At 55.9% G+C, this 26,956-nt stretch overlaps 1 protein-coding gene across 7 annotated transcripts; it reads right to left on the bottom strand.

The window, feature by feature from the left end:
• On the bottom strand, window positions 1–25,237 carry RAB15 (RAB15, member RAS oncogene family). 7 transcript variants are annotated; one of them, XM_084867161.1, is made up of 7 exons: window positions 24,829–25,215; window positions 7,112–7,172; window positions 6,268–6,427; window positions 5,404–5,481; window positions 4,621–4,710; window positions 2,934–2,999; window positions 1–2,525 (listed from the first exon to the last, which is right to left on the bottom strand). In XM_084867161.1, the coding sequence occupies exons 1-7, from the start codon at window positions 24,950–24,952 to the stop codon at window positions 2,367–2,369; spliced, it is 738 nt and encodes a 245-aa protein (XP_084723287.1). In that variant the 5' UTR covers window positions 24,953–25,215; the 3' UTR covers window positions 1–2,366. The 7 variants fall into 7 exon arrangements, 6 of the variants coding, with proteins under 6 accessions (XP_084723287.1, XP_084723290.1, XP_084723289.1 ...); XM_084867164.1 differs by having other exon boundaries at window positions 6,268–6,328; window positions 24,829–25,208; XM_084867163.1 differs by lacking the exon at window positions 4,621–4,710 and having other exon boundaries at window positions 24,829–25,221.
• Window positions 25,238–26,956: the final 1,719 nt, after the last annotated feature.

Raw genomic sequence — 26,956 nt, 5'->3', positions numbered from 1 at the left:
TGTGGTTTGAAAGAGTCTTTATTTTGTAAACATCTGAGTTTAAAATAGATGACCCCGGCTCACAATTCATATACTGGACCCGAGACACAGCACACAAAGTTCACCCGTCACGGGGAGGTGAGGGGTCAGGAGCAGGTGGGGGGCCGGGGCCGGGTCTCAGGACAGCAGGCGCAGACGTGGGAGGTGTACGCAGGCAGGAGTGCCCGCTCAGCAGTCTGGGCCTAATGCCAGGCCCCAGGCCACCTCCTGGATTGGAGAAGTTTAGGGGCGGGAGGCCACCTCTGGAACCTGATGAATGTGATGCACCCCAACATCCCCACATCCCCCGGGACCCACCCCTCCCCCAGCTGGGGGCTAATCAGCCCTAGAAGCTCCCCTCTTTGCTTCGCCTCCCAGAACCCCTGGGGCAGTTAAAACAGTCCCGTGTCCTGAGGGGTGAGAGAAAGGCAGAGGTGCACAGCCTGTCCGCAGGGAGATCTGCAATACTGCCCGCCCCCCACCCTCTTGGACCGAGGCGAATAGGACCTCCCCTCTCTGAAGTCTGGGCTGAGGGCACTTTGAGAGCTGACTCTGAAGGCCGCCGTGACCGCCCTCCCACCCCCAGGTGATGCTGCTGTGTCCTGCCATCCGAGGAGCCAGCCCTCCGGAAGCACCCCTGGCCGGCTCTCTACCTTCTTCACTAGCCACCGACTAACTGCGCCTGCCCTCCTCCCCTCCCACTCTGCTAACCTGTCCCCTCCCTGCATCCGGAGTCCCCCTCGCCTGCGGTCTCCTGGCCTGACAAGCCTGGAAGAAAGGGGTGGTGATTTCATGCCCACACCCCATTTTTTGGGTAAGGAAGTGGGGCTCTTAGTCCTTCCCGTGGATGTGCCCTGGGTTTGGGCCTTGGTTGGTGAATGCTCAACGCCCAGTTGTTCCTTTTAGCTCCAGGCCCAGCCAAGCAATGCAGCTAATATGTAGCTGAAGGATGGTCCTCCTGTGGAAGGGGGGCAGGAGCCCCACTGGGGCTGGTCACTGGCCCGACCCTTCCTTACAGGGCCTTCTTTGGGAGACTCTGAGGCCCTGTGGGGTTAAGAACCGTCTTCCTGAACAAAGAGCCCTGCAGGAGTCCTGTTCCCTCCACCTGCAGCCTCTGTGCAGCTGGCAAACCTCAAGCCTTGCTATCAGGAGTCAGAGGGGCAGATGAGCCCTTTGTCTGGAAGAAGGGAGAGAACAGCACCGAGCATTTCCTCAGGGCTGCCTCCCTTCTTCCCAGGAAGTCTCACTCCTCTCCCACCAACTCCGGGGCCCGTGAGAGCCTTGAGCTGCAGGCTGGATCTGTGAAGGCCCACCCCTCACCTGCGAGGGGGTGGTGGGAAATGCTCTTCTCTCACAAGAACCGGAAGGGCCCAGGGAGTCCATATCCCCCTTTGGCTTGCAAACTGCCCTCCCTGGCCTGCTCTCCCTAGCTTGTAACCTGATCTACAGAAACTAGTCCTTCAACCGCAAAGGCTCCTCTTTCTGGAGTCCTTGGCTAGCTTGCCAATCACTGCCCCGCCTCTCCTCGCCCCTGCAGTGCCCTCAGGCTTTGGATCAGGTCTTTAATCCGGGAGGGAGCCCAGAAGGGAGGAACTGGGTACGTGCAGCACGGGAGGTAGAGAATGGAGGTGACGTCTTATCCCTGCCACTCCTCGCCGTTTATCTTCTCCTCTGAGCTCAGTTCCCCAGGAAGCCGGTGGGCAGGCAGCCAAGCAAGGCCAAAGCTGGGAGAGGTAGGGCAGCCCCAGGATGAGGGCCCCAGTCCTCCCCACCTGACGGTTCACTTCCCCAGGCCAGCGGTGAGGGCCGGGGCACAAGAAGGACGTGGGGAGGGGAGGTGGGAAGAAGCACTCCACCGTTGGCCCCCCCACAAAACAGGCGGGAGTTCTCCCAGGAGCAGAGAAGGAACATCCCAGGAGCTGCAGTCCATCCCCTTGGACAGGAGGCTTAGGAAGAGAGGAAAGAAAGGAGCTGCATCAGGGCTCAGGGCGTGGGGGGACAGAGAGAAAAGTGGACAGGAGACGAGATGCACTGAGGAGGAGCCTTGCAGTGGCCTGGACTCCAGATGCTGCTGTTTGGGGAGCTCGGGGTGAGCGTGCTGCAGCACCTCGGGGCTTGCTCGCTCCTAGCAGGCTGCGGCGGGAATCCGGGCTGAAGCATTCCACTCCGGGGGAGGGGCTGGGGCTGCTCAGAGGTGACCCTCAAGGCCAGGCTGGGGGAGTAGCAGTGACTGATGTTCCACCGGGTCACCCAGGTGAGAGGAGAAGCAGGGCAAAGCCCGGACTCCCTGTCTGTGCCACAGGCCTCCTGAGGGGAGGGGAGGTTTGTGGGTGCTCCACGAAGGGCCCTCAGCACCAGCAGGTTTTGGAAGAGTTCCCTGGGCCCTCAGGTTTGCTCTCGTCCTCCTCGAGCTCTGCCAAAGCCAGCTCTTTGCTGGCCCGCGCCCGGACGCCATCCAGCTCCTTCCTGTGGGCCTGCAGCACCAGCTCCGTCAGGCGCGTGAAGGACTGGGGAACAGAAGGGGTGCGGGTTAGTCCAACGTCTCCTCCTCCTCCTTCTGCGGCCCTGCAACTGCCCAAGGGGCGAGGCCTCATTTCATCGTGGCTTCTATCTGCCCCCTCCTCCTCTGGCTTCCCCACTCCAGACTCAGCCAGAGACAGGCAGCTGGGCCTGGGTGTCCTCACCTCTTTTGTTTGTTTGTTTATATTTTATTGATTTTTTTTTTTACAGAGAGGGATAGAGAGTTAGAAACATCAATGAGAGAGAAACATTGACCAGCTGCCTCTTGCACACTTCCCACCGGGGATGTGCCCGCAACCAAGGTACATGTCCTTGACCGGAACCGAACCTGGGACCCTTCAGTCCACAGGCCGACGCTCTATCCACTGAGCCAAACTGGTGTTGGCCGTCCTCACCTCTTTAATGTTGAGGTTGGTGCAGGCACTTGTTTCGTAGAAGTCCATGCCGTACTCTTTGGCCAGCTGCAAGAGAGGACATTCCTGAGAGGGCGTCAGGGAGGGAAGGGAGGCGCCCCGGCCGCTGCAGGAATGTCTGCCATTGCCCTCACAACCCTTCCTGAGTGGTGACCACTTCTCAGAGGAGGTGACATCTCAGAGGAGGCTAAGAGCTCCTTCTAAGACACAGGCTAGCTCACACACATGCACACCCAACAGACACCAAAATAGGAAACAGTGGCAGCCTAATGAAAAACACAGGTTTTGGAGGCAAAGAGTCCTAGACTTGAATATCAGTGCTGCCTCTTAACAGCTGTGTGACCTTGTTCAGCTGTATGACAAGATGCTTATTCTCTCTCAGCCCTGGCTCTGCCATCTGTTAAAGGGGATGGATGACAGTGTCTGTTAACCAAGGCTGTGGGATGATTAAATGAGGTCATGCACCTCCAAGCACTGGCTCAGCGCATGCAGGGCTCAAAAAAAATACTTATTCCAGCAGCATCTGTTTCTACTCTCAGATTCTTCAATAAGTAGGCATTATTATTATTGTTAAATATAGTTTTATTGATTTTAGAGAGGAGGGAGAGGGAAAGAAACATCAGTGATGAGAGAGAATCATTGATCGACTGCCTCCTACATGCTCCACACTGGGGATTGAGCCTGCATTCAGGCATGTGTCCTTGATTGGAATCAAACCCAGGACCCTTCAGTTTGCAGACTGACGTTATATCCATTGAGCCAAACTGGCTAGGGCAAGGCATTATTTTTTAAAATATTTTATTTTATTTCTTTTAAAATATATTTTTTATACTGATTTCAGAGAGGAAGGAAAGGGAGAGACAGAAACATCAACGATGAGAGAGAATCATTAATTGGCTGCCTCCTGCATGCCCTACCCTGGGGATCGAGCCTGCAACCTGGGCATGTGCTCTGACCAGGAATCGAACTATGACCTCCTGGTTCATAGGTTGATGCTCTGCCACTGAGCCATGCCAGCCAGGCTGCATTATTTTTTAATATAAAAAAATCAATTTCATCTTAAATGCTAGAGGAATGCTATTGACGGAAGAGGTGGGGAAAAGCACTTGAGACTCTCCAGGTGGATGGGTGACTTGTCTCAGTGGCATGTGTCTGCCTTTCTGCCTCTGGGAGGGTGGCCTCCCTGTGTGCTTGGGCATCCCCTCAGCACCATCCTCCCACCCTCTCTGCCCCCAGGGCCTCTCTGACTATGGGCCCTTCGTTCTTCACGTACCTTCCTACCTCCTTCCAAGTGTCAGGAGGATAGGGAGAGGGTGAGGAGCGGGTGGGTGGCTGTAAGCGCACTATGCCTGGGTGCTGTTGGAGAACAAGCCAGCAACTTGAACTCCTCCCTCCTCACTGGAATGAGCTCATGAGCAGAGGTAATCTCACTCTGGGGGACTTGGAGTTGGGAGAGTTGCTTCCCAGTAGGTCTTTGCATCAGGGTGGACCCCAAATCACTGTCCCGAAGGGCAGAAAGCCAGCTCTCAAGGATGGCAGCTCACCCAGCACCTTGGGGTATGAGGGTGCCTGATGGGGGTGATAGGATCCAGGGTCACAGCTCTTAGGACTGGCCTGGAAGGTAGCAGAAAACCGCAGGGATGGATCCAGCCAGCACACTCCCACGTACCTGCTGCCCTTGCTCTCTTCCCACCTGCCGCTTCTGCTCCTCATCGGCCTTGTTCCCTATCAGGATCTTCTGGACGCCTTCTGGTGCGTACTGGGGACAGAGTTCAGGCAGGACCGCCCTTGAGTGCTGCCTTCCCTCCCGTCTCCCCACCACACGTCTACCCTGGCCCCACAGCAGCGCCAAACCTCAGAGCCCGGGGGCAGAGGGGCGGGCTGGGTGCAGCTGCCAGGCTGCCCCAAGAAGCATGGGTGAGGACAGCGTCATGGGGACGGTCCGAAGAGGAAGCACTGGCTAATTCTGAGGAGGAGCTCCCACCCACGCCCCAGCCTAAAGGATGGAGTGCTTCCTGAGGCTGGACACCTGGCACCTGAGTTGGAAAGGACACTGGATGTAAGCCCAACCCCTCATTCTACCGACAAGGAACTGTGGACGCAAAAGAGTTCGAAAGGCTTGCCCAGGGCCCCTCATCTGCCATGGCAGAGCCAGGACCAGAATCCCACCTGGTCCTGAGATTTCGGGGAAGAAGCTGTTCACGGGGTAGGCTCGGACCTAACTCAGTCTGGGCATCCTGGCTGGGCACAGAGCACCGTGGGCGCGGCAGCTGGGGCTTCTCCCTACAGAGGACTTACCCAGAGGTCTTCATCCTGGGCCGTGGAGGGCAAGCTTTCCTGGCAGCGTCTGCTCGCCAACCCCGAGAGCTTCGGCCTTTCCCATCGGGCCCTCCCTTCGCCTTCCCCTCGGAGGAGCCCTCCCCCACCCCAGTGGTGAGGTGGCATCTCCTACCTCATCCACATCACTGACCCACTTCATGATGTGCTGGTAAGAGCGCTCGCTGCTAATGTCGTAGACTAAAAATATTCCCTGCGGGAGAGAGCGAGAGAGGTGGGGGAGGGGGGTGCGCAAGGGCATGGGGCCAGAAGCCGTGCGGTGCCTTAGATCAGCGTTTTTCAACCGCTGTTCCGCGGCACACTAGTGTGCCGCGAGATGTTGCCTGGTGTGCCGTAGGTGCAGACAAGACAAGAATTTTATAATTTTTCACTATTTTGTTTACTTAATATTTCATAATAAAGTAATTATAAAATACTTTCTTTGTGTTTATTTGATTCCTATTCAAGAGAATTACTTTATATATAGTCAATGTAGGCACAGAGGTAAATTTTTTAACATTTTCTAATGGTGGTGTGCCTCGTGATTTTTTTCATGAAACAAGTGTGCCTTTGCCCAAAAAAGGTTGAAAAACACTGCCTTAGATGCTGGGTCCCACTCTCCCTGCTCTCTGCTTAGCATAACAAGGACTCCTCAGCACCCAACATACCTTCTTCTGTCTCAGACCCCCAATGCTATCGCTTCCTAGACCCACCACAAAACTCCCTGAGGTAGAAAGCCACCAAATCCTTGGACCTGGGTCTTTAGCCCAGGGTGGATGGAGGGTGAGGGTGGGGGACCTGCCTAGAGTGAGTGCTCAGTGAATCACTGATGAATGAACGGTCTACCAACAACTCAAAGACCACCTAGGGGCTCCCTCCCCAGCAGGCAATCCAAGGGCCCTATTTTGGGGGTAAGTGGCACAGAAAGTATCTCAAATACCCAGAGCCGGGAGTGTGGGTGGCAGCATCCCGCCTCTGAACCCTGAAAATGGTGGCTCACCTGGGCCCGTCGATAGTACTGCTTTGTGATGGTCTGATATCTCTCCTGCCCCGCGGTGTCCCTGCAGTGGAAAGCCAGTCCCTCAGAAGAGCGGGGACCGTGGGAGCAGGTGAGAAGGGAGGAGCGGGAGCTGAGAGACCCTGTGCCTATGCAGGAAAGACTGGGGCGCTGTAGGGTGAAAATTAATGGAGCTTTGGTCTCTCAGGGGATCTGAGTCTGCCGGAGAGGTGCCTGGCCATCTGGTGCTGACAGGGGTAGGGACCTTGTTCACTACATCTGCACCAGAAGCCACAGCCATAACTGGGCCTTGACAACTCTCTCTCGAATTTGGCCAGACTGGAGGGAGTGCTCCACCTCCAGATCCTCTGGAGGCAATGCCCCTACCACTCCGGAGTTGGGAGGCAGCCGGCAAAGGCAGTGAGTGTGGCCAGGAGTGGAGGCCAGAGCCACAGCGGCCCCTTGTGGCTATTTGTGGGAACTGCACCATGCTGAACTGAGGACCTCTCACCAGCATCCCACCCTAACAGGTGGGGTATAGCCCTTCCTCCTTCCAATCCTACCAGGAGTGGCACAGCCCAAAGCCTCATTCTAAAGCAAACCCACAGGGGTTCATCGGTCAATTCCTCTCATTTCTGCCTTTTGGAGACTTGTGGTCAATCCCATAGTTTCTCTAGGACGAGATCAAAGATTAGGTAAGGCTCCTGGGAGCAGGAGGTGGGCTTTGAGACTTCCGTTTCTCTCCATAGAACAGGTGGCCAGTTGTGCCAGATGAAGCCTCAGGGTTTTACACGTGGCAATGGCAGCCCGGGAGCAGCCCGAGGTCCTCTCCTCCCACCCAACTCACCAAATCTGGATGCGCACTTTGATGCCGTCCACCTCGATGGTCTTCATCTTGAAGTCAACACCTGGGGAAAGGAAGAGAGGGAGCGTTAAGCACTCAGAGCCCACCTGGAACTGAACGGGACGGCCGGTGCTCACACTTGAAGGGAGCTCCTTTGGTTTAATCTGGCAGAAAGACGGCATGAAGTGAGAGCCTTCTAGATATATAATCGATTTCAGAGACAGAATTGTTGATAGGCTGCCTCCTGCACACAACCTGGGCTTGTGCCCTGACTGGGAATCAAACTGTAACTTCCTGGTTCATAGGTCGATGCTCAACCACTGAGCCACACCGCGGCCCAGGCGTTGAGGGCCTTCTTGAACCAAAAACTGACCCTAAGGAAGCGTCTGGTGCTCTGAATGGGGCTCTCCTTCTTCCCTGAGCTGCAAGCTGTCAGCAGTAAAGAGCCTGGGGGTACAGGGAGTGAATGAAGGAACACAGGGAATCCACTCCATCGCTGCCTCAGCCCCGAACGTGTCTCACTCACTCATGTGTGATGTCTTCCTAGTTATACTTCCAGAGAGAACCGCTGTTTTAGTCCCTCTGGGGAGGCTAATTCCTACAAACAGCGATCCACCTTATGGGCCTGGGCTTTTCTTTCTCTGCCTCATTAACCATCGGGCGGGGGGGGGGGGGGGGGGGGGGTGATGGCGCTGTCCTGAACGTGGGGAAGGTGCCTGGAGCCGGAGAGAGGAGGACTGCTTCCCACCATGGTGTGTAGGAAGCCCTTGGCACCCAGCAAAGGCTGCCAAAGAGAAGGCCTGGGGGACTGTCTGTGGACTAACTGGTTTACTGTGGGAGGTGCTGTGGTGTGCTGGGAGCCTGGGCTTTGACATCTGGCCTGAGCTTGAATTCTAACGCTGGCCATTAAATTCACAGCTGTGACTCTGGGCACCTTGCCTCTCTGTAAAATGGGGATATTACCCGTCATTCCAGTGGGTCCCTGAAAAGAACAAGGGACATAGAGTGCCTGGTACCTGGTGGCTAGCCAGCCGCTCGCGGTGATCACCACGCCCTCGTGCTGTCCTGGTCACAGTGGGGGCTCGGGAGTGACCGCCAAGGACCGGATGAAGAAGCACGGCACAGCGTGTCGTTGGGGAGGGAGAGGAAGACAAAGGGGTCTCGGGCTTGAGGGGCTGAGCTGCCACAGTACAGAGGACACGCAATGATCTGGCAAACCAGCCCAGGGCAGAAACATAATTCGGGGAATTTGCAGCAAGAGACGTCGGTGCCACACGGGCTTGAATCTGAGTGACGACAGGGAGATGAGCCGGTAGGTTTTCATCACGGCGTCTCTCCCCAGCTCTGGCGGTGCCCAGTGAGTCAAAGCCGTGTCTGGCAGGTTAATTAAGCTTAAGTCTCCGTGTTCTCCCTGGAGACGAGTCAGGAATGGGCATTGCTAACGAGTGTGCAGATGGAGAACACGGGAAAGGCAGAGTTCCGGACCGCAGTCCCCAGGCTGCACAGCACAGCCCGCCCCGCCTCCCCTCCCCCCGCCCCCCCCAGCCAGGGCTGGAACTCCCCGCGGGGCTGCCGGTCCACCTGGGCACCAGTTCTTTGCCAACCGGAACACTTCTGCTCTTACCCATCCCGCCCCCAGCTCTCCACAGATGCACACGGATCAAGCTCAGGCTCTTCCCTCTCGCCATCGAGACCAATAATCATTGAATTAGAAGGAGGAAAGGCTCAGAACGAACAGCCTGAACTAAATAGAATCGGCTGGAGGTGAATCACGTTGCCGGCCCACGCTGACTCCTCTCCGTGGAGCGGTACTTTCCCAACGGGCAGCGCCCAGCAGCCTTTCTCCCGGGTGTGCGGAGAGGGGAAGCGAGGAGGGCGCGACAGGGAGGGGGCGATCGGAGGGAATCAAGGGGTTCTTGTGTGTTTGTTTTTTTCACGCTACAGTGCCTTCCTCCTGGGAGAGCCAGCAATTTTGTTCACGTTACAGTAACCCTAGCTCATCCTCTCACTAGCCTAGCAAGTCCAGTGCAGTGCCTCGTGCAAAGTGGTCACAAGGGGGCTGCAAAGCGCGGCTCCAAAGACCCCAAAGGTGGGGGCGGGGTAGAAGGTTCTACGTCCTTTATTCTACAAATTCCTGGGAACTGACTGTGTGCCCTGCGCACGGCTCCGTGCAAAGAGCTGCCAAAACGACTCACGGTCCCTGCTCTCCCAGAGCTTAGTGGGAAGGAAGCAAAGGCCCCGGAAAGGGGGGCAGGGTGGGGGCGGTGAGCTAACAGCCCAAGGACTGCACAGCCAAGTCAGAGGCCTGCACTCTTCCCGCTTCTTGAAGGAATGATTGGAGAGTTGTAGGCTAATTAGGCACAGAGGCCCTCACCACACTTGGTGTTCCTGCTTCTCCGAAGGTCCCGGAGGAGGGCTGAGCTGGGCGAGGGAATCCCAGCACTAGGCCTCCCCACCCCGAGGATGAGCACAGGCTGTTGGAAGAGGCAGGGCGGACTCCCTCGCCCCACCTCCCTCCCTTCTTAGCTGTGTGGCCAGGAACTCTGGGGCTCATAGCACCTTTACCACTTGTAACCTTGGCCCTCCTGACCCTCCCCCCCCCCCCCAATAAAATGTGTTGTAACGTCTCAGAGAAGCCAAATGCTTCAATTCTGCCTCTTCATAAGCACTAAGGGAGAAACACGGAAAGCCTAGGCCTTCGGTGGGAGGGATTTTCCTCTCCCCACCCACTCCCTCTCTTTTCATAAATTTATAGATGAACAGCCCACAGATCCTCAGGGGAACCTGTTCCTTCTGCTCTACTCCCCCACACCCCGCACCTTCCGCTGGGTCCATCTGCGAGTCAACTCCTGGCCCTCCACGACCCCAGCCAGGGCCCCTGCGTCTCTGAGCACTGCTGGCTTTTTCCATTGCCGAGCACGGCCGGGCAGTCAAAACACTGGCCTTGTTTAGTCGCCTGCAGACTCATGCTTTGTCACCTCAGCCGGGCCCCCGCGGCTGCTCAGCAAACTGTTTAATCGATGTGTAATCACCGCTCACATTCCTCACAGCTCCTGTCCTCCCCGCTGCAGGCTTCGGACCCCATGCAGCCCCTCCCCACAGCTGAAGGCCTTCCAGAGGATACCGTGGCCTGGCGGAAGGCAAAATGGGGGCAAAATGACGCTGCCTGATAGAGCCTTTCCCCTGAGGCCCACCCCCGTTCCTCAGAATGTTCTCTTCTCTCCACCTTCCTCGAGGAAGAGTCCTCTCTCCTTCCCACGTCTTCCCCGCAGCTGTCCGCATCAGGCCCCTCTGATCCACACCCTGACAGGCCCGCCCCTCTCAGTTGCATCCTCAGAATCTGCCGGGGGAAGAGCGGTTCTGCACCCACCCCGCCCCCATGTGTTCTCCTCCTGGCTCCCCGAAGGCAGCACTTCTCAAGCTTCAAGGAGCACACAGGCCCGTGGGAGATGCAGACTCAGACCTAGGAGGTGGTCGTTGAGGCCCGAGATGCTGCATCCGGGCTCCAGGGCGGGTGCGCTGCTGGTCCATGGATCCCACTTCTGACAGCAGCTCTGGGGACAGCCGTGCTGCAAGCGTGGTCCCCGGACCTGCAGCCTCAGCACCAGGCAGCACACCCAGTCTGAGGACCACTGTGAGCCCATCTCTAGGCAGAAGCACACCCCAGGCTCATGGCCCTCCTTATAGCGACAGCCCACCCCGGGCCAGGGGATCCAGAACCCTCGGTTCTTCCGCCGGCCCCATGATGCAGGTAGGAGTGGGGATAATCACCGTGAGACACGGAGTGGCCCAGGAATGTACTCACTCATGTTCCCACGTCTTATGGCTGAGCCAGAACTGGACACCTGTCTCTTTAACGCCTACCCAGGGTACTCCTCACCCGACCAGTGGCTTCCCGACTCTCCTGAGGCTGTGGAGCCTTTGCTGCCACACCCAGGGGCCACCCCACACCTGCTCTGGTATTACGAGGCGTCTGGAAGGGAAGCGGTGGGCGCCCAGGGGCAAGCCCACCACAGCCTGCCTTCAGGGAACCCCTTGCTCCCTGGGAGTGCGTGATCCCACCACGCCCAGAAGCATCCCCCTGGACAGGGCCACCTCGGTGTCCCTGCAGAGCACGTCCTACAGAGCGCCTGCTTCCTGTCCCAGGCTCAGGGACAGCGTGGGTGTGAAGAAACTAGCAAACCACCCCACAGCTCCCGCAGAGCTTCCCAGGGCCCCGGAGCCCCGGGGGCAGAGCCAGGAAGACGGAGCCCCTCCCAGCCGCATGCCCAGAGCATGGCGAGCAGCTCATCCTTCTCCCAGCCCCTCAGACACGTTGGTTGCGGTGTCTGCCACACCCAGTGTTCTTTTCCGGCTGGGACTGCCCAGCCCATGGCCTCTCCTCGGCGTGTTCTTTGCAGAAAAGCAGCTCCTGACTGGACCAGGGTGGCTATCTGACCGGAAGGAGGCCCATTGATGGCTTGCTGGTGACCCCCAAGGTGACCTGGTGGAGAGGGACCAGGGGAGCTAGCTAAGCCGACCAAACCGGCTCCCACCAGATGGTGCAGGGGGACTGGCCAGTGGTGACGGAGAGGAGCGTGGGGCAGACAGGTGGGCAGGAAGGCGGGATGCCGAAGGCAGGAGGGTGCTGGCCGGAGTGAGGCTCAGGGCACTGTGTCCCAGCACAGCCGCCAGGCCACACCAGACCCCACCTTCCAGCCTCAGAGCGCACCCCCTTTTCTTAGAGAGTGCCTCAGGATACCCAAAGGGTCACAGCCTGTGACTGTCCGCTGCTACCTAATGGCCCATCAACCCCTCCACCACTCCCCCCGGCTGGCAGGTAGACATTGCAAGTAAGGGGCTGGGAGGATGACTCCTACGACGGTGTGACCTGCTCCCTGCTGCCTCCAATGTATGTGTCTTCCAGCCCCAACTGGTAGCCAAGGGGCAGATAATGTACTTTGTATTTGACAGCGTTTTTTTTGTTTGGTTTTAAAATCTCAGTCCCCATGCAGTGCCGGGCATCAAGTAGTGTAAGGAGGGACGGGTGTCCGTGACCCAAGAGCAGGGCGTGCGTCCTGCCTTCTGCCCGCTTCACCAGCAACAAACACTCAGGTGAGGGCAGTGCCCGGCGCTGACGCATCGGTGGCCTCCGGCTCTTCCTGCTGTGCCCCCGGCAGCCAGGCCTCGGCCCCTCCAGCAACCCCAGCGGCTGCCAGGCCACAGCGGAGGCCGGAGTGGTGAGAGCTGCTGCCAGAGAGCTCGGGGGCAGGTGAGGCCTCCTCAGGGCCCAGGGCGCGGGGTCAGGTCAGAGGGACAGGCACGGGCCCTCACTTGGGCAGTAAACCAAGGCTGAGCTGACTGCCTCCCCGGTCCAGCAGTGGAGACTGTGGAAAGGAGAGGACAGGGCACCCCCAGGGGGAAGGACACTCCCCACCATCCCGGTCTCTCTCCCTGAAGCCGGGAGGCAGTCTGGCTCGAAAAGGGCCCGGCGTGGGCACTCAGAGCCCAGGGGTGAGGCCAGAGTTTGCTTCCGATCCTGCCTGTACCGCGAGTGGCCTGTGTGTTCCTGGGAAAGCTCCAGAGCCTCTTTGGTTCCGTGTCCTCACCTATAACACGGGGTGATGGCCCCTCATGTGGGGGTGTTTGTGAGGATTGTGAGATAAGGTGTAACACCCGTCACACGGGCCGGGCACAGGGGCTTTGTCAAACGTTAGCTGGAGCAGCTCCCAGCTCCCTCTGGGAGGAGGAGACCTGGGAGCCCAGGTCACAGCGTGGGGGCTGGAAAGAGCTCTGAGAGGCAGGAGGGCTCACGCTGGGCAGTGGAGGCAGAGAGGTGAGAGGAAGAGCCAGAGCTAAGCTGGAGCGGTTTCACAAAAGGAAAATGCCTCCCACCCCCCACCCCGGGGAGCCCGAGGGCCCCCAGAATCCGGCTGCGACCTGAAATCTGGAAAAGCAGGGCTGTGCTTGCGGGTGGGCCGGCACCTCGCGGGTTAATGTCAGGTGCCAGCCTGCCTGCTGCCAGGTGCCACCGGCTTCCAGTGGAAACGGGGCGCTTCGGGGTGCCAAATGTTATCGCCGCCATCAACCGCAGCCCCGAGGACCAGCAGCGTGACCTGAGCCTCTTCAGGAGCAATGAGACGCCACGACAGGAACAACCTAATACACCTGAAACCCAAGGCCGACACCCAATCCCTGGAGCTGTGTTGGCTCCAGTTACCAAGCCCAGGTCCCAGCAAGGCCCCCTTCAGCCCTGAGGAAACCAGCAGGTGCCGGACAGCGGAGTTCACGTGGGTGTGGCAGGAGGTCACCAAAGAGCAACCCCAAGACAAGTTTAGGAATGGGCAGGCCCTGCAGGGGGCGGCTGCCGGACTTTGCCACCCCAGACAAGGCATCGGAGTAATCCGCACTTCAGAACCTCCTTCTCTCAGCCAGAGAGACCAGTGGTCCTCAGAGCCCCATGCCGCCATTTCCCCCCACGGAGGTAAAGAGCCAGAGAGCTAAGAGCCAAGACTCAAGAGAAGATTGAAGACAAAGGCTCCTGGCACACCACCTCCCTCCTACCAGTTAGGTGGGGGTAAGGGGGGCAGGGGAGAGTGTCTTTGCCCCAGACCTGCCACTTGCAGTATCTTCTTCCTTCCTTCTCTCCGGGACCTTAGCCTCACTGTCTGGGGGATACATGCCCACCGACCTCCTCCCCTTACCCACTTGCAGACGGACGACCCCTCATGCCAGCTTCATCCCCGCCCTGAGCACATGCTCAGCCAGCCTTCGTACCATCTTGCTCTGGGAGTGATGGAAGCAGAAACAAAGAGGCCCTGGTCTTCGGCAGACAGAATCCTAATCTAATGCAGTGGTTCTCGACCTTCCTAATGCCACGACCCTTTAGTACAGTTCCTCGTGTTGTGGTGACCCCCAACCATAAAATTATTTTCGTTGCTACTTCATAACTGTAATTTTGCTACTGTTAATGAATCATAATATACATATCTGTGTTTTCCGATGGTCTTAGGTGACCCTGCTAGTGGGGTCGTGACCCACAGGTTGAGAACCGCTGCTGTAGAGCCTAAGACCATCGGAAAACACAGAGATTTACATTACGATTATATAACAATAGCAAAATTACAGTTATGAAGTAGCAACAAAAATAATTTTATGGTTGGGGGTCACCACAACATGAGGAACTGTATTAAAGGGTCCCGGCATTAGAAAGGTTGAGAACCACTGTTCTAAAGCCAAGACCGTGTTTTAACCTCCAGGGCACTGGGGTCAAAGGTCTGATGAGGACGCCCACCCACAAGAAAAGACTGGAGATTTCAGAAGAGTACCCTTCTTTTTGTTAACATACACACTTACAACCTCAACATGGAAGGTGGTTTGGGGTCTAGGGCAACTCTATATGGTTCAGTGGATCAGCTTCCCAGTTACCTGAGGTGGACAGTCTTGGTGTAGTCCTTTGTGGGTTGTGTGTGCAGTCTTGTTGTTAAGCCTTGCTTGTTGTTGGTATCCCTGGGAAGCGTTGATCTCCAAACCAATTGGCTGTGAGGATTCTCTAGGGCAACTCTAGAGGCAACCACCTTCACATCAATTGGCACAGGCCAGTCTTTAGAATCCCAGGGACCCAGGGGTTTTGTTTTGTTTTTCTTCAGGCAGAAGGGTCCCCGGACTCCCAAGATGCCGGGAGGAACACATGTCCCCAGTCCCTGAGCCCCAGGAGCTCCCTACTGCAGAGCCCAGCCATGAGGTGGTCCTGGAAGATCGCGCCAGCCGCCTGGGGAGCTGATGGGCTGCACCTGACACCAGCAGTGACCCTGAGGACAGGCAAAACTGACCTTAGTCTGAGACACAGCCCCTCATCTCTTCATACGCTAAGAGGGCCCACTCATACAGGGACCTGTTCTTGCTCCTTCCTGCACCTGAGCTGCTCCTAGGACGTGTATCTGAGCAGAAGAGCTACACGCTCCTGGAAATAGTTCACCCTTACAAGTACTCCCCCGCTCTCCCCACAGTCTCAAACACGTGTAGCGGAGTGAGCCTCTCTTAACTGTCTTAAGAGTCCCAGTTAGCCAATGCTGTTTGAGACCTCCTTCAGGAGGAGGGTGGAGGAATGAGGGGTCAGTGCCCACTGGAAGGCAAGGCCCAGATCAGGGTCCTCTAAGAAAATGCATTCACTTATTCGAGCAAACTGCTACAGAGCGCCTATGATGTGCCTAGAACTAAGCTCAGAAGACACAGCAGTGAATAATGCAGAAAGATCCTTGTCCTTAGAGAGCTTCTATTCGCGTGAGGAAGACAGGTAACACAGAAGTAAGCCAACACGTAATTTCAGAGAAGGATGGGTGCAGAGGCAAAAGCAGAATCGTGGTGTAGACTAGGGGTGTCGAACTCAATCAGAGAAGGGGCCAAAATCTAAAATCCAGCCTAAATCGCGGGCCGAATGGTTTACTGAACAGTCATAAACTGACAATGTCATAAACTGACAGCGGAGTGCAGTGATGACAGCGCGGTGCGGGCCACATTGCAAGGCCTGGTGGGCTGGATTTGGCCCGCGGGCCTTGTGTTTGACACATGTGGCGTAGACAGTGAAGAGATTTGTGTGCAAGCGATGAGCTGGTCAGAGACATTTGAAAGCAGGTGGCATTTGAGCTAAGAGCTGAATGCCAGGAGGCACCAGCAGGGGGAAGATCAAAGGATCAGGGTCCCAGGCAGGGGAAGCAGCAAATACCCATCAGGCCGGCACACATTTCAGTCAAACTTACAGTTCCCCTCAGGGAGGAGAGGAAGAGGGACCAACATGATTCCTTCCATGGTTATAAAAAGAAAAAGGCTCAGCAAAGCCCTCCCTTCCCTTGAGTCTCCTGGGGACCCACCCTCACGTGTGCACATGTGTGCACCCACACACACATGCATGTACACTTGTTTCAGGCTCTCACCTAAGAAAATGTACCAAGAAGCTTCTCAAACACTAGCAAGGCCACGTTGAGGGCTCCATACCCCCACTTTACATCTCTACACTGAATGCACCCGTGTGCAAAGCACACTATTATATTTCTGTGTACAAAGCAGGTACACAGAACAGGTGGTTAGGAAACATCGTTTCCTTTACCCTCGCCCTTTCCACTGCCGTGTGCACAGACCTCCATGGGGGGGGGGGGGGGGAGACATGTGCCCTGTGCTCCAGCTAACCCTGCCGCGCTGCTGTGCGGCAGACCCTGATCTGGGCCTTGCCTTCCAGTGGGCACTGACCCCTCATTCCTCCACCCTCCTCCTGAGCCTCTTCCTAAGCAGGGCTGCACTGACAGGCAGCAGAAGTCTTCTGGGAGGAAGACTCGGGCCTGGAGCCTCAGAAGCAAACACATGGGGTGGGACGGGGTAGGGGAACAGGGCCTTCACATGCATCTGCCCTCACGCAGAGCCCAGCAAGGACTGAAGTGAAACTACGCTGGACCACTGGTCCGTAAAGTTCAGACCAGCCAGGCACATAGTACCGTATTTTCCGGCGTATAAGACGACCCCTAATTTTACAGTTAAAACATAGGGTTAGGCCTATATTCGCTGTATAAGACTACCCCCCACTTCAAAGAAAAGACTTACTTTGCCGTCAAGATCTGCAGGTAATTTTTGTGCAATTTTGGTCTTTTGCCCCCGATTTTCAGTTGACTTTTTTTGTTGTTTCAAAAGTCGTCTTATACGCCAGAAAATTCGGACTGCACCTCCTCCCCCACCCCCTATCCCCTGGGAAGCCTTCTTAGTCTTCAAGGCCCCACTCAAATGTCACTTCCTCTGTGATGCTTTCTCCAACGTCCCAGCAGGCATTAGTCACCCCTCTGTGACTCCCCAGCTTTTGCATCCTGTTCCGGTTTGGAAGCCCGGCTCCCCAACTGCTCTGTGAGCTCCCAGAGGGCAAAACAGCATCCTCTTCACTCCACCTGATCATCGCCCGGGAGAAGGTAGATACTCGTTACATATTATTCAATAAACTGAGTGAGAGAAAAAATGAGCATGTGAGCAAGCGAGTGAATAAATGAAGTCAGCACAAGCCAGGAGAAAAGACGGGTGGAGAGAAACTCTAACCGGGAAGAGTGATCAGGAAGGACCCACATTTCAAAGCCAACTGTCCTCTCTGTAGATCCCAGTGCCCTGGTCACAGAGTTCTCAGGAAATAGATTGTCAGAACAGTAACACGAGGGCGACTTTCAGTTCTCACCGTCAAAGGTCCCCCAGCCGGACTCCTCAGTCACACCCCAACCCCGCCCCCATGCCCCCTCCCCTGTCCTCCAGGGGACACACCACTGTCCCACGTCCCACACCCTCAGAGGGTGGGGAGCCACATGTCCTCTTCCCTTTGGCTCACAGGACGTTTTGCTTGGCAACCCGCGGAAGGACCTTCCAGGACGAGCAAGGGCACGAACAAAGCCCACGTGGAGACCTGGGGGAGGGGCGGAGGCTCCAGTTCGGGCCACCTGCCTGCAAGAGGTGAGTCATCACTTATCTCAGGACTTCACATTTCCCGGTTATAAAACAGGGCTGATGAGTAGCCCTGTCCTCGCCAGTGGGCGGAATTAAATGCCTGTGGCCCCCTTGACAAAGCACGCTGCCCAGGCAGAACAGCCAAGGAGCCCTCTAGGCCTACGCAGAGAACTGGCAGTTTTGCAGGGGAGCGGGCACAAAGATTAGATTACAGATGAAGGCACTCTGAGAGGAGCTGGCAATCGGGGTAGAAGGCTAATGGCCAAATATCGACTTTCATGTGAGAAAGCTCATCACCGTGCTGTCCAGGGAGCAGGAGGAGGCTGGGAGGAGCAGGAACAAGGGCGCCTACAGCCGTGGGTGCGCCTGTGGGTGCAGTGCAGAGCTGTGAAGGTGTCACAGGTGCACCGAGCAGCAGAAATGAAATCCTTGGAGGGTTTCTGAGTCATTATCGGGGATCATGACGTTGGGGAAGGGGGGCTGGCAGAACGTGGCCTGAGGCAGATGGGCACGTGACAGAGCCCTGAGGCAACCTCTCTCCCTACTCCTTCACACTTCCTCACCAGCCCTTCCTTCTCAGCCCCGGGCACTGCCAGGGCAAGGGGAGAACTGGCACCGGCCCGGGAATGAGCCTACTCCTGTGCTCCCTGCAGAGCGAGGCGATGGGCCCCCGACTCTGTCCCCAGCTCTTCAACCCCCCTGAGAGAGCGGGCGTCCAGTCAACAGCGCCCACATGACCGACTGCGAGAGTGATGGACGGTTTATGCTCCACAACTTTGTTATGAGCTAGGAGTAACAACGATGATACAATGACAGCAGCTGCCATTTTTGGAGGGCTCCGCCAGTGCCTCCTATTCCTCAGCCTCTGTAAGCTTCACAGCGACCCTTGAGGAAGATTCTGCTAGTATCTTCAACTGACAGATGTGACACCCAGGCAGAGATGTTAAGTACCTGTGGGAAGGTCCTGGAGCCATTGAGGCCATGGGAACTTCACGCAGGTTGTCTGCGCTCTTTTCTTTCTTTCTTTTTTTAACTTGTTTTTTATTGACATAGTTGAACTTTACAAGTGTCATAAAATACTGTAAACAGAGTGTTCAAAAAGAAGGAAAAAAAAAAGCAAACTTAAATATAGTAACCAGATTAAAGCATGCAAAAGATCCAATGATGCTTACATTAAAGAATAATATGCTAATGGTATCTAATTTACCCATTTTATATTGTCATAAAAATGTTAGTAAACATACATTTGAAATTTGGTGAGCGGATTTTTGATTCTCTATTTATGTATAAGATATGCTATGCCCTAACCGGTTTGGCTCAGTGGATAGAGCATCGGCCTGCATACTCAAGGGTCCCAGGTTTGAATCCGGTCAAGAGCATGTACCTTGATTGCGGGCACATACCTAGTGGGAAGTGTGCAGGAGGCAGCTAATCGATGTTTCTCTCTCATTGATGTTTCTAGCTCTCTATCCCTCTCCCTTCCTCTATGTAAAAAATCAATAAAAGATATATATATATATATATATATATATATATATATATATATATATATTAAAATGCTACACCCTTTGCATGTATATGGATGGTTAACCTTACTAGTTGTGTTACAGTACATTTAGAGAAGTTTGGTATGGCATATATTTACTATCCATAGTGAGATAAATAATGGTTAGAAATGCATTCTCCTAATTTTCTTTATGAACTTAGAAAGCACTAATGAATTAACTACATGGGTCACTGAGTGACCAAAATTCCTTACTATTCACATTCACGTCTGTGCTCTTTTCATGCTATTCACAGAGACTCGCCTTCCCTGGGGGGGGGGGGGGGGGGGAGGTGTTTGGGGACAGGGTGGGAAGAGACCTGTCTCAGGCTGCCCAAACCCCAGCCCAGACCCACTCACAGTGTCACGCAGCACAGGTGCACAGCGCCTCATGGTTTGGGGCCCAGAGACCCAGCGCTCAAGCACTGGCCTGATGTTTGTTGGAATCAGCTCTCCTCTGTCCTCCTCCAGCCCTCTCCCGCCCCTTCAGCCACCCACAAGTCCTTGCCACGGGCTCTCAGTTCAAACAGAACTTCCTGAGAAAGGTGATACTAACACAAACCCAGCCTGAGGAAGCAGCCCTGAAGCCACAGTGGTTCAACCAGCCAAACTGGAAAATCACAGGCTGTGGCCTCCGGAACCGGAACCGGAGGGGTGCAGCGGAAGGGGGGATGGGGTTGGGGCTTTAAAACAAAAGGTCGGGAAACCAGGGACAAACGGAAAACCAATGATGAGCAGGAGAAAATCAACTCATGGATGATCCCTTCAGCTTGCTTTTGTGGCTTATATGTCACCCCTGGCTGCCATGCAGAATGGAAACCAAGTCCCTGCACGCAGCTGTCCACGTAGGATAGCACATGGTCTCCTTGTCTGGGCTGGCAGCTCGGGTCACATGAGGCCATTTCAGGAGTTGCCAGGTTGAGGGTGGGAACCAAGAACAGGGGACGGTGTGGAGTCTGGTTTTGGTGCCATTGGAAGGGATAAGAGGGGGGAGAGAATGAGCTGAGAGGTTCCTTTGTGCCCAGACACTATTGCAGCCCTGACCGGTCTACTGCTGCAAGTCTTAACCCCTCTTGCAGCCAACACCCCAAGTGCCATTCTCACCACGTCATTCCCCTGCTCAGAACCTTCTTACACTACTGTACACCACGCCTTCAGCCAGACCCTCAGTGCCCTCTGCCCCCATTCGTTCATTCATTCATTCACTCACTATTTATTGAGATTGTGGCTGGCCCTGTACTAGGACTATGAAAACAAAGAGGAATAAGATTTGGACTCTCCTTGAAGGCACTTTAAAGTTTGGGAGACAAGGAGATAAAGAGGAATGTTCTCACTCTTCCCCTAAAAACCCCCTTTTCTTCCAGCCAGACTGCCCAGAGTTCCGTGAACACCCACTGAATTCCTACCTCTGTTGTCTCTGCTCCCGTTTCACCATCTGCTCCTTCCCCTGCAGCAGTCAGGGGTCGGCAAACTGCGGCTCATGAGTTGTGGTTTGCCGCTCTGTTGACTAATGAGCTTGCTGACCACTGACCTAGACTCTCACTTCCAATAATTACAGGTTGTTCTTATTCTTTGTGATTAAGCCCTATGCCAGTGGTTGGCAAACATATTAGTCAACAGAGCGGCAAACCGCGGCTCTCGAGACCACTGCTCTACAGGAACCGAAAAGCAGCCCCCATTGCGAGGCCTTGGCTTCAGCTTCCCTTCCTCCCTGGAGCCCTCCCTGTGGTTTCTGGTCCACCGGGCCCCTCTCCTTCTCCGACGTCCCCTAGCACTTGGTTGTAGCAATGGCACTCATGGTGCCCTCACCGTGCACTGGCTGCCTCATGCACGGTCTCCCATCATGGTTTGGCTGCTGATAATGTCTGTGAGACCTTCATTCATAGCGATGATACCATCATCGTGGACACTAGAAGAACGCTTCACCAAGTGCCCACAGGTGTATTATCTTGTGGGGGCCCAGGCTCTTTTGGCCTGCCTTGCTTGCCAACTAAATTACAGGCTTCTGGGAAGGTGGGCAGGAAAAAGTGGACTGTAACACGACTCTAAGTGGCTGTCACCGTGTTCTGCAGTGAATGCTCAATTAATTTGCAGATCAGTCTTGTCAGGGAAGAGCAGAGAGCCTTACGGCAGCAGCTGCCCCTCTTTGCACAGCATCTGGGTCAGCACAGCTGCACGGGAAAGGTGTGTCAGTGACACAGGTCCAGCGGCAGGGCCACTGCCCACCGGCTGACCGGTAAGAAGAGGGTGGCCAGAGCCTCCATGGGAGGTCTCCTCACTGCTCCCCGGCAGGCTGGTCTCTGCACTGTCACAGGCTCTTACAGGATGTGGCAGAAACAGTAAATCACTAAAGTGCCAGCCTACGTGACATCAAGAAGGTCCGAACTCTGTCTTAGCACCACGTGGTGGGCTGCCTCATTTTCCCCATTCACAAAAGAAGCCCCAAGAAAGGCACCTTGACCCATGCCCAGCGAGGGAACAGCATGTGCCTTAGACCAGGAGCAGCTGGAGAGAGGTGACTCCGCGTATTATGCGTGTTGGAATCTCCAGGTCTCAGCACCAAGCCTACTGACAGGACACAGGCACAGTTTTGACTGGATAAACTCATGAATATGACTCGGTAGTGCTCATTTTCTTGGCTCTTTGACTAGTTTCCCCTGAGTGCCCCTTCCATCTCTATGGAAAGCTTGCTATATCTGGACAAGGGGAACGCTTTTTCTGACCATCCCACTCCTTCCCCACGTCTTCATTAATGCTGAAAAACACACCAGAGATGAGGCAGAAGAATCTTCCAACAAGAATGCATTTAAGAGACCCTGTGGGCAGATTTTAAAAGGCTGATGTGAATAAAGACATGGGCTGAGGGGTTCTCTTCCACAGAATGTAATATCCTAAACAGTCCTCTGCATTCTGGGACACGGTGGGCCCAGCCAGCAAAAGCAGAGAAAAATCACTCTAGCCGGTGGATAGAGCATTGGCCTGCAGACTGAAGGCTCCCGAGTTCCATTCTGGTCAAGGGCACATGCCCAGATTGTGTGCTGGATCCCCAGCAGGGAGTGTGCAGGAGGCAGCCGATCAATGATTCCCTCTGTCTCTCATCATTGATATTTCTCTCTTTCTCTCTCCCTTCCTCTCTGAAATCAGTAAAAATATATTTAGAAAAAATGAGGAGCGCCGCCTCCAGGTTTTAGGTCGATATACCAAGAGCCTGTGGGGACAGGAGGGCTAGGGCGCTGTGGGGACACCTCCGCCTCCAGTTCACTGGTTCACCTCTGCCCACACAGTGGCGGCCCCAGAGGGATTCTGAGGCAGTCCCGCCACCTGTGAGGGGGAACTGCCCACTTACCTGTCCAGCTGGAAGGCATGTCTAAGATGGGAGAAGACCAGGCAAAAGAGACGTGAAGGAGAAGGGCTGGTGATCAGAGATGTGGGAGGACAGGGACTCAACGCATCGTGGGCAGATCCCGAGAATTCTCACTTCCTATCACACAGCGTTTTACAAAGGCCCACCCTCTAGGAAGATATCAGCTTATAAGAACATGTAATAAATAACTTCAAAATGCAATGGGTATTTAATTGTAAAGCGTGCCTTTAACATTTAGGTAAAATGTTTTTTTTGTACTCGTTCAGTAGAAACTTATCTGGCCCCTGGTAAGCTAACAATAAAACTACTGGGCCGCAATGAGTTAAGGACAGTTTTTCACAAGCTTCAGAAAGATCCACTTGGTATTTCAGAAACGTCAGTCCTTCATTTGTCTGTGGGGTGGGGGGACCGTCCCCTAGGGGGCGTCCACAACACCGACCGAGCAGGAGCGGGAGAGCTCCCGAAGTGAGGTGGGCGAGTCAGGCTCTCCAGGGAAAAACTCTGGCCACTCCTAGAACACGAAACGTGGTCAGGATGCCAGAATGCAGACTACTGCTTTGTACGCAAGAGCCAAGGTCCCCAGACAGCCCACCGAACTCTGCGAGGGCTCAGCAGCTCTTGGCATCAGGCCCATCCCCAACATAACCACTGCCAGCTTCTTTAAGCACCACCCTGCTGCCCTTTGTCCCCACACCCGCACCTGCCCTCATGTCCCACCTGGCTCCTCAGCCACACTCTCTTGCTCACTCCCAGGCCTTCCTCTCCTGCCTCCTCCTTCCTCGGAGCTTCCCCAGAGGCAGGCGGCCTCCTGGCCTCTGCGCCTTCCCCTCCCTCCGAGATGTCTCTCCTCCAAGCGCCTGGACCTCCTAGGAGCCTGCTTTACAGCTTCTCTGGGGAAAATGAAAACCAAGTCCCTTGAGGATAATGAAGCAAAGAGAGAATGAGCCCCTAGGACCGTGGTCGGCAAACTGCGGCTTGGGAGCCCCATGCGGCTCTTTGGCAACCTTGAGTGTGGCTCTTTGGCCCCTTGGGTGTGGCTCTTCCACAAAATATCACGGCCTCGGCGAGTCTGTTTTGAAGAAGTGGCGTTAGAAGTTTAAGTTTAAAAAATTTGGCTCTCAAAAAAGAAATTCCAATCATTGCACTGTTGATATTTGGCTCTGTGGACTAATGAGTTTGCCGGCCGCTGGCCTAGGAGCTCAGTGATGGTAACATTACCCAGTTTCCCACGTGTGTGAGCTCGGGCTAAGTGCTTTTACAAGCATTGTCTCGTTTATTCCTCCAAATGCCTTGGTAGGTAGGTACTGTTATCATCCCCATTCTACAGAGGGAAAACTGAAGGTCAGAAGCTTAGGTGATATTCAAGGTCACGTGGCCCCAAAGTGCAGTCTCCAGGTCTGTCTGACAACAAAGACTGTGTCTCAACCACAGGCCCCGTTCCTCGGGACTCCGCGGGCTCCCTCTCCTCTCTTGGCAAGAAGTGTGTGTTGAGAGGGAGGGCGGAAGCTTCAAGTGCTAGGGCCCTGCCTGACCTGACCTGGCGGGGAGGGCACCTGGGCAGCGCTGAGGCTACTCCAGGCATCGGCCAGGGAGCCTGTTAGATGGCGTGTAAGTCCCTCAGCTCACCCCTCCCCAGGAGCCCCCTCAGCGGGGAGGCACCATGCCCTGCCAGACAAGTGATCTCATCACTGTCCTGTCTGCGATGCCACCAGCCCGTCCCTCAAAGCCCAGGCGCCAGCATTGCCCGATCAGAGACATATTCCAAGGGGGTCCTGCCTGCCTCTGACCCCCTGTCCAGACAGGTAGTCCTGCCGTTCCTCAGCCTCCTTCAGTGCAGCCGCTGCTGCTCCAGAGCTGGCTCTAAGGGGCCCCTTTCTCATCTCCTCCGAGCCCTCCTCTGTGCCCCACCTGGCGGCTCACCTGGTCCCACAGCGGTGCCCTGGACACTCAGTCCCTGGGCCCCTCCCTCCTCCTTTCTTCCTCTCCAGGCTCCACGGTGGGTCCCCCTGAACTCAGTGACTTGGCTCCCCACCGTGAACCCCTCTTCTGAGCAAAGGCTTTAACCCTCCTTCAACCGGGGGGTGTGGGGGCGTCATCTCAGTGGCTGAGGTCCCCGCCGCCCCAGCTCAGGGCACCCAGGCCTACACCCGCGCGGTTCTCCCGGCCCCGCGGATCCCATGGCTAGTCACGGGCAGCAGCAGGGAGGACCCCTCGCTCGCCTCCAGGAGGGGTCCCGCACCCCGGGATGTATGCCCTCCCCTGGCCTCTCAGATCTCCGTCCCTTCCCTCCGGGCCCGGCTGCCGGGCAGGGGCGCGGGGCAGGTGGCGGCGGGAAGGTGGGGCGCCCGGGCCGCCGCCCCTTACCGATGGTGGAGATGTGCGAGGAGTGGAACTCGTTGTCGGTGAAGCGGCACAGCAGGCAGGTCTTGCCCACCCCGGAGTCCCCGATCAGCAGCAGCCGGAACAGCACGTCGTACTGCTTCGCCATGGCGGGGGCGCGGCGCCGGGCTGCGGCGCGCGGCGGGCTCAGCCCCGCTCGGCCGCTGCCATCGCGGCGCGCGCTGCCGGGGACGCCGCGGGCGGGCGGGCGGGCGGGGAGGGAGCGGGCGGCCCCGTCAGCCCCGCCAGCGGGTGCCGGGAAGCGCCGCCCGGAGCGCGGGGGGAGGAGGGAGCGAGGCCCCCGCCCACCCCTTCCCCTGCGCCGGGCGGGGAGCGCGCGGTGGGCGCGCGGGGAGCGGCGACCCCTCGGCGGGGGCGAGGCCGGCGCGCGCTCCCCTCCCGCGGGGTGCGCGGCCCGGGAGGGCCCCCCCCCCCACCTCCACCCCCACCCCCTTTGTGCCGAGAACTAGACTCCAGGGAAAACATTTTTGTTTTTCTGCGGACATTCTGCAGGGGTGAGTTGGAGGGAGCTCCCATGCAGCCCACCTCTCCCAAACGGCTTTTAAGTCTCATCTTTTTCCCCAAAAAAATTACATCCCTCGAACCCTCGAACTTGGTCCTGCCAACCTGCCAACTCCGCCTTCCGCCCACCCACAGCTTCTCGCCCCAGCAGAAGCCTGGTGGTGGTGGTGGTGGTGGTGGTAGTGTGTGTGTGTGTGTGTGTGTGTGTGTGTGTGTGTGTGTGTGGAGGGGGGTGGTGTTGAGGGGTTAGTGGGGCTGGGGGGTGGGGTGGGGGGGTGAAGGAGCCCAGTGGTTGGGCCTTACCTAGGCTCATCCCAGTCGGAAGGCCCAGGGTCTGCATTGCATCGAAACACTTGGAGCTGGCATCTCCAGAACACTGGAGAGTGCTGCTGGAATTCTCCCTGGCTGCCATCCGGCTCGCCCATCACCCCGTGTGACTGCGCCTGCCCTCCGCAGTCCTCCCCCATCCCAGGTGTCCTTTACACAGAGGGGATGGCTGACCTCCTTCACCAGGCCGAAAAGATCGATGACCATAAAAAACGTTCCCAAATGCAAAGTCCTCTGGAAGCGTCGTGCAGGCAAAAGTTCTCTGTTTTGGGTCTAAGCTGCTCAGGGTAGGCGTTCAGGATGCCAATGCATTATTTCGAGCCACTAAGTGTTTCTGCTAGTGTACATAATGGCACCGAGGGATGAATGGGCCTCTTTCAAGATCTAATTTACTGCCGCTGAATATGTGAGCACTGGAAGGAGGCAAATAAATGTTCTCTGGAGCCTAGAAAATTGCCTATTCCTAAGAATGAGTGTTAGGGGAGTCTGGCCCATTCGGTCTTTAAAAAAGTGATGAAAAAGTGTGTGTGTGACTTTTCAGGCTGAGTGTTGGACGGAGAATGTGTTTTTCAGGAGTAGGTCATGCAAAGCACTGAGTGCATTTACTTGAAGAGTTCTAGTTGAGGCAAGGTGCCAAAATTTATAATAAAAAGGGAGACAAAAAGCCTTGAATTGGAAAGCTATTTTGATTACATTAAAATCTAAGGAAACCCATCCTGTGGATCCCAGTACGATTTCCGGGTGTGTTTCTCTTCTCTGGACTCCGTGCACGCGGAGGGCTCTGCTGTTGGGCATCCTTGGGTTTTGCCCAAACTCCTCCATTTACCAGTTATGCAACCTTGAGCATGTTCCTGAACCCTTGTGCCTCAGTTTCCTCATCTGTCAGATAGGATTGTTGGAAAGATAATAAAATAATTTGTGGAAGGGACTTAGCAGAGTACTTGACACAGTACTCAAGAAATGCTGAGAGGGAAACACACCCTGTAATGTTTTCCCTGTGCACATGTGGGTGGTGAATACATCCCCCAGATGGTCAGGGATGCTTTCCAGACTCGGGCCTGTCCTGCTGTGACTTTCCTCCACAGGCCCAGACACAGTACCGAGTGCAGCTTCAACTCAGCCTGACCCCACCTGGGCCCGCAGAGGCCTTCCCATGATCGGCCCTGTCCCTGTCAATGCTCTTCATGGGCCTCGTCCTGGGACCATTAGTGGCTCTCTGCTTGCCTCTGTCTGGGGAAGCAGGAAAGAAGTTGCCAACGGAGGT

Source organism: Pipistrellus hanaki (assembly GCF_964339955.1).
Source record: "Pipistrellus hanaki genome assembly, chromosome: 1".
In the NCBI taxonomy this organism is placed as follows: Eukaryota; Metazoa; Chordata; class Mammalia; order Chiroptera; family Vespertilionidae; genus Pipistrellus; species Pipistrellus hanaki.
The sequence above is the reverse complement of the archived record's forward strand: the minus strand, read 5'-3'. Positions and strand labels throughout refer to the sequence as shown.